Source organism: Penaeus chinensis, chromosome 34 (genome assembly GCF_019202785.1).
Source record: "Penaeus chinensis breed Huanghai No. 1 chromosome 34, ASM1920278v2, whole genome shotgun sequence".
Lineage (NCBI taxonomy): Eukaryota > Metazoa > Arthropoda > Malacostraca > Decapoda > Penaeidae > Penaeus > Penaeus chinensis.
In genome coordinates, this window is record NC_061852.1 from 11,267,396 (window position 1) to 11,274,895 (window position 7,500).

Sequence of the window (7,500 nt, forward strand, 5' to 3'; positions counted from 1 at the left end):
GCACACTTGGTAACACTTCAGACTGTTCAAAGGTGTTGCTTTCTTGCTTTTTTTTATCTTATATATTTTTTGGTCCATTTCTTCGATTCACACAACCAGAAAGGATTTTTGAAATCCTTACATAGGCGATCAACAACAAGTATAATCAAAACAGTTTTCACATCGCCCTCATCCTTTCACAACGAAAATCACTCATTTCCACACGCTGAGCCACCATGGACGTGTAGGTCCTTACCCTAGCTCAGTCTCCTTACAAGAAAATCTTCACACACTCACAGAAAGTAGGAATTCACTCGAATTCTTCTCACAAAGTTAAAGAAACTCCTTTTGGCAAGCCTCGCCCTGAACCATCCCCATCTTGAAATTACCATTTTTTGTGTGTGTGTCTTAGCAATACTACACTGACACATTTACTTGCCGCTTTCGTTCTACATGAATTAAATTACTATATATATATTTTTTTTTACATATTACACTGTCTGTCGCATCTAACTTGCCACTGATCCAGCACGGGTGAGGTGCGGCCAGGGGGAGCCCTGTCAGCTGGGAGTTTGTATAACTGCTACGTCTTTGGTATGTTGCTGCGATACGTCGCTCTGGACTCGGGTTCGCCAGAAGATTCAACGTCAAACAAATCAACAAAACACATAAATAATCTAGCACTAGAAATATCTCTTATTATTTACACCAACAGCAGCAAAATATGTGAGCACGTGCATGTCTGTAAGAAAAGTTAGTTTACCTTTCACGTCCGTGTTTACAGTCAGTCGGACAGACCGAGATGAAGGGCCGGCGGACAAGGGTGCGCGACCACCTACATAGTTCATCATCCTCCTTTGTGGTCAGTTCGCCAACTACAACATTTTCGTCTCTATAGCAATCGTCCTACAGTTACATTTGGTCTGTTTGTAGGTACAAACATACAACAGAGACTCCTGAAATGTCTCTTTACCATGGCGAAGGAAAGAAGAAAGAGGGAGATAAAGGTAGAAAATGAGGAAAGGTGATCGCGCGCTCCTGTGTCACACCCGGGAACTCCTTCAAGAAATCTGCCCAACGTCACCAGTGTTGGTGAAAAGCTTGACTAGACAATTTTATCTTATCTTATTTTTGTAGGCAAGGGGTACTGTTTTTATAGACATAGATATGGCGTATCAGAGAAGAAGAGAAAGTATAGTCTTTGCTTTCATTTCTCAGAAACAGCTCAGCATGAAGAGTAGACAAGGCGTTGAAAAGACAGTACAGGTAAGAGGGAAAATTGTGAACACAATTTCTAGCAAGAGTAAGTCTTCCATGAATGTAGGACTGGATAGATTATAATGTCACTTTTATACATATTCATATATATATCTATATATATCTATATCTTTATAATCTATTCACAAAAAGGTACTCTCAGTGTACAGTGGTATAATGAAGATGTGATATCCTTAAAAGAAGGCAGCATACTTGCACATGTGTATAGGATATGGGAGTCAAGCCTGGGATTGCAGAGTAAGAGAGAGAGAACGGGACAGAGAGAGAGGAAGATAACGATCGAAGATAGATAGATAGAGAGAGAGTGGGGGGGAAGAGTCTGTAGCCACGAGAGTACCCTGAAGGAAATTCGTGGACGTAGATGTTTGTAAGTGAAAAGAGAGAAGAAGAGGCAGAAGAAATGGATAAAAAGGCCAGCAGGAGAAAGACAAAGACGGGACTCACAGCTCTGTAATCACTTCTCTTCTAACTTGGTATTAATAGAAGAACACTGCATTGCTAACATCCGCAATGCCATATCGTTAACAAACGGAAAGCAAACAATTTACTGCATGCAGTACACGTTAGGTTTACTGGCTGAAAACAACTATATTTTTTTATTGGTTGTAAGTTCATCTATTGCTGAGGTACATAGCCGAGAAGCAATAACAGGGAGAATACGGGATAAGATATGTGTTATGCACGCGTTTCAAACCTACTTTTAAACAATACAGCATCATATATCATGTTTATAAGGTGGAACGCCACGCCGACACTTCGTCGGGCGAGACGATCCATGAGTAAGATCCGAAACCATTTACTGAAAGAAGGGATTCAAGGAAAAAAGTGTTTCGGTGAACATGATTTTTTCCTCGTTGAGTTTTCCCTCTTCTCAGGAGGTTTGGCTCCGAATGTGACAACAACGACGACGACAAGGAACTGTTCCACTGTGGTATTGGTGTGGTGGGGTGCGGTCCACCCTCGGGACCCCCCCTCCCCGCTGTCACACCACGGTCGCGAGAGGAGAGGGAGGAAGGCTGTAAACCTCCCCACCACAGAATGCGTTAATTTTACTTTTTCTGTTTTTTCTAAGTCATACAGTAGCTGCTCTAAAAGAAAGTGTTTATTGTTAATTTTTTTTTTGAAAGCATCTCGCCTTTGGCACAAAAATAATAATACGAGGTTAGGCACTACAACAGTCGTTTTTCCTGACAACATATTCATTATATATATATATATATATATATATATATATATATATATATATATACACATATGTATATGTATGTATATATATATAGTATCTGTGCACTCATACCTTTCATAATTATACTAAATCGTCTTTAGACTAGCATGTGATGCTTATTATGTACCATTTGATACCAGCACCATGAAGTAGAATGCAGTCATTGTAACTGTCTTTTCATTCTTGTTGATTTTTCGGAATTACTTTAAGAAATGTTCAACACAGCGCGACGAGCGATAGTCGCGAGAAAGCGTCTTTCGCTCGCACTGGCAAACACCCTGACTGGCTCCGGTTTGTCTCTGGGGCAGACGCGGCGGCGGCGGGAGGCGCCGGGGTCACCGCGCCCTCTTCAGGAAGTCGACTCGTGACCTGCTGTCTGTTAAGAGGAGTCGTCGCTGCTGGAGTCATTGTTCCGTTGCTGTTGCTGCTGCTGCATCTCCTGCTGCTTGCGCGCGGCCTCCTCCTTGGCCGTCTGCTCCGCGTCCTTCATGGTGGCGGCCACGTACTCGTTGGGGCCCGTCCCCGACGAGAACTCCATCTCGACCCGGTACTCGTGGCGGGCCAGGTAGCGCACGTACTTCTCGGGGGGCTCCTCGCTCGTGATGGACACCGAGCGCATGACGCAGTGGCTGACGGTGGTGGCGGGCATGGTGAATTCCACGTAGCAGTACTTGTCGAGGGACTCGGGCATCTGGTCGTAGGGCGTGAGGACCATGCGGCAGTTGAATGAGTGGGTGGTGTAGGCACCCTGGCCCTCCTTCGGCAGGCGGGACATTCGCCACACGATGGCTCGGTGCTGGTGCTCGTACTTGGCCTGACCTGACGTGACCTCCATCAGCGCCGCCTCCGGCTGATCGACCGCTCCCTTCAGGCGCTCGATGCCTTTGACCTTGCCCGTTCTGCGGAATCGAATGTAGTCAGGATGCATGCAAGCACTATCTGCATGTGCGTAATTCTTGGGCATAAAAGTGAAATACTAACATGCACGAACAAGGATGAAGATATTCGCGAGTTCTTTTGTCCCTCTCTTCGTTGTTTCATTAACATTTTAGTTCATCAAAGACAAAAAACGTACGCACGCACACACACGCACACACACACACACACACACACACACACACACTCACACACACACACACACACACACACACACACACACACACACACACACACACACACACACACACACACACACACACACACACACACACACACTTCCACTGACCTTCGATGAGCAGACTTGACGGAGCCGTATCTGAAGTGCTTCTCCACGCGGAACATGTAGATCCAGCACTCGGGAAGCGGGAACCGAACCATCACGTCTTCACAAGGAACCTGAGGGTGGAACGGACGTGTGAATGAGAACATTACAGAGACAGTCACTTTTCTATCATAATTGAATTAGGAAAGTGAGAAAGGGAGAGAAAGAGAGAGAGAGAGAGAGAGAGAGAGAGAGAGAGCGAGAGAGAGAGAGAGAGAGAGAGAGAGAGAGAGAGAGAGAGAGAGAGAGAGAGAGAGAGCGGCAGAGAGTACCCTGAGGGAAATTCGTAGACGTAAATGTTTGTAAATGAAAAGAGAGAAGTGGTAGAAGAAATGGATAAAAACTGCGAAATAACATCAGTAATGAGGAAAAAACATCCATCTTAATCCTCGGTATCTAATTCCCCGATTTTTTTCCTCCCCCTCATCCCCATCCTTACCAGTTCCCCTTCCTCACACTCACATTCTTCCCTCATTCTCTCCCCTCCGTTCCCCTCCCTCTCCTTCCCCATTTCACTTTCCACACTTTCTCCCTTAAACTATTTCTCCTCCTTTCCTTCTAACTCACTTTCCTCCATCTCCACTTTCTTGGCAAGTTCACCCCCTCCCCTCCCCTTCCCGTTCTCCCTCACCTTACCTCTCCATCACCCATTTTCCTTCCTCTTTCCTTCTTCCCCCAACCTTTCTCCACCAACCACCCCCTTTCCTCTCCCATCCTCACCCCCCCCCCCCCTCTTCCCGCCACCTGTATCATTTCCTTTCTCCTCCTCCCCCCTCCCCCACTTCTCCTTCTCCTTCTTTCCATTCTTGGTCTTGTCCTTCTATCCCCCCCCCCCTCCTATCATTCCTATCTCCTTCGTCATCTTCATCCTCCTCTTCCCTTCATCATCTTCCACCTATCCTTCACCGCATTTCCTTCCTCCCCCTCCCTCCACTCCCCCTTCCCTCCCCCCTCTCTTATTCTTCATCACCTTCCTCCTCCCTCTTTCCTTCTATCCCATCCCTCCACCCTCCCTCCTTCCCTCCCCCCTCTCTTCTCTTTCCCACTATCCCTTCCTCTCTCAACCTATCCCTCTACCCACCCTCCTCCCGTCTTCCTGATCCTCACCTATCCACTATCCCTCTCCCCCCCCATCCTACCCCTCCACCAACCCCCTTCTCTTGCCTTCCCTCTCTTCCCCCCCCTCCTCCCGCCGTCTCCCATCCTCACCTATCCACTATCCCTCCCCCCCATCGCTCCCTTCTCTCGCCTCCCCCCCCTCCCGCCGTCCCTCATCCTCACCTGTCCACTCTCCCTCTCTCCCCCCATCGCCCCCTTCTCTCGCCTCCACCCCTCTCTTCCCTCCCCCCCCCTCCCGCACTCCCCCATCCTCACCTGTCCTAGCTTCCTGCCGGAGAAACCAGGCACCAGGATCTCGCTGTTGATCTCCACGCGGCGCCCTTGGATGGTGATTTTGGTCTTGACTTGCAGCGGCAGTTCTCGGTTCTTCGGAGGTCGTACTCGGAAGCGCATGAGTTCGATGTAGCAGGCGTCGGGAGGTTTGAATCTGCGTGGGAAAAGGAGGCTGGAGATGAACACGTTTTTTTTTTTTAGATTTTTCAGATTTTTTTTCCTTTCTTTTCTTTTGTGTTGAAGATTGGGTTTTTGTCTGCCTAAAAGGAGTGTGGTTAAGAGAGAGAGAGAAAGAGAGAGAGAGGGATAGAGAGAGAGAGGGATAGAGAGAGAGAGAGAGAGAGAGAGAGAGAGAGAGAGAGAGAGAGAGAGAGAGAGAGAGAGAGAGAGAGAGAGAGAGAGAGAGAGAGAGAGAGAGAGCGAGAGAGAGAGGCGAGGGAAATCTGTAGTTTTAATGAGAGGTTTTACGAGGGAGGAAGGAGTAATTTTTAATTCTTTTTTAAGGGCTTTTGGATGGGGTGAACGCTCGTGAAAAGAAAAAAAAATGAAGAAAGAGAAAAGTTAGCTTTAGACGAAGAAAAATGAAGTTTTTTTAAGGGGATATTTGATACAATAATAATAATAATAATAATAATAATAATAATAATAATAATAATAATAATAATAATAGCAACAACAACAACAATAATAAATAAATAAATAAATAAAATGAACCAAAGAAATTATGGAGAAAAGCTCATGGTTAAAAGCATGTGGGTTTGAGTGCTTCTTCCCTCTTTTGGATGAAGTCGATGATAAAGAAAAAAATGACAACAGAAGACAGGTCCTATCTGAAATCTGCGTAAGGGAGAGGTCTCACAGAAAGGAAAAATGAGGGTTGCTTTCTACTACGGGTTTGGATGAGAGGAATCACGCCCTTAAAGGAAAGATTAACCTGTTTTGACAATAAAGGACATTAGTACTCATATATTAAATAGAAAGAACATAAATAAAAAAATAAAAAAAGGGTTTTCTTGTATCTTTCCGTTGTTATTTTGAGTTTTATTCCTCCTCCCTTCCCATACCCCTCTTCCACATCTCATTTCCCCCCCCACCTCCCCCCTCTCCCTCCATCCACCAGACGCATTCCGCAACTCACTTGATGTGTTTGGACATCTCGAACTCCTCCGAATCCACGCAGCAGTGGAACTCCACCGACTCGAGTCGAATCCACTCCTCGGTGATGACTGGGATGATGTCATGCCGCCCCACCACCTCCTTGCCTTGCTTCCTCATGTCGTTGATCCCAAGGTCCACTTCAGGCATTCCTGCGGGGGCGGGGGCAGGGGGGGGGGATCGTTAGTTTGATGATAATTATGATAATAATTTATGGTTTGGTGTGACAGGCTCTTGTGACTTCAGTTTGGGTTCAGTTTGTGGTTCTTGTGGTTGTTTGGGGTTCAGTTTGTAGTTGTTTGGGGTTCAGTTTATGGATGTAGTAGTTCGGTCTGTAGTTGTTTGAGTTCACAAATTGGTTATTGTGGTTGATGTTTTGGTTGCAATCTATGTGGAAGAAGAATTCGTCTGGAGATATGTGTGATTATTATATCATATATATTATTATAAGGATGATTTGGTATGTCTGATACAAATAAAAGTTACGATCAAAGCATTTAGATATATGCCTTTGATTACTCCCAAAATATCGGCTTCATTAGAACACTGATATTCTGAGAATCATTGTCAGTATTGCCACCGTTGTCAAATGACCATTGCTTCTAGGACCGCAACTCCACATCCATTATATCACCACATAATCACATTTCCCCCATAATATTACCCATTAGCATCATCGTAACTCTATCCTTTAGCACCCCATAGTATTATCCTGTAGTACTCTATAATGATGTCCTTTAGCATCAACAAACATTTCCCTTTAGTATCAGCAAACACTACCATTTAGCATCACACACGACCCTTTACCATCACCAAACACTATCCTTTAACATCACCAAACACTACCCTTTAGAATCACCAAACACTGCCCTTTGGCATCCCAATACACGCCACATCCCACGCAGAAAGGAACGCCCCTTTACCTGACAGGAATCCGAGGAAGAATATCCTGACGCGGGCGATCATGCGATGGACCACATTGCCGGCGTCCTGCTCGACGTATATTTCGTCGACGGCCGTTCAGCTGTACCTCCTCGCTCTTGTAGTTGAGGGCGCGGTCGCGGTGAACATTAAGCTTGAATAACTGTTCTTCGACAAGACTGGAGAAAAGCTGGAATACGAGGAGAAAGAGTTAGGGAGGAGGAAGAAATGGTTGGCACATAGGGGGTGGGGAGAAGGGATAAGGAGAGGAATAGTAATCATTATATGT

At 45.7% G+C, this 7,500-nt stretch overlaps 1 protein-coding gene across 1 annotated transcript in view; it reads right to left on the bottom strand.

Annotated features, from left to right (window-relative positions):
* The window catches only part of LOC125043736 (protein stoned-B-like), a 20,758-nt gene that overhangs the window by 1,884 nt on the left and 11,374 nt on the right, over positions 1-7,500 (bottom strand). Inside the window, 6 exon segments of the mRNA XM_047639984.1 lie at positions 1-3,381; positions 3,708-3,817; positions 5,118-5,289; positions 6,274-6,442; positions 7,214-7,310; positions 7,312-7,401. The exon segment at positions 1-3,381 is cut by the window's left edge and continues 1,884 nt beyond it. Coding sequence (XP_047495940.1) covers positions 2,862-3,381; positions 3,708-3,817; positions 5,118-5,289; positions 6,274-6,442; positions 7,214-7,310; positions 7,312-7,401 — 1,158 coding nt within the window. The 3' untranslated portion in view covers positions 1-2,861.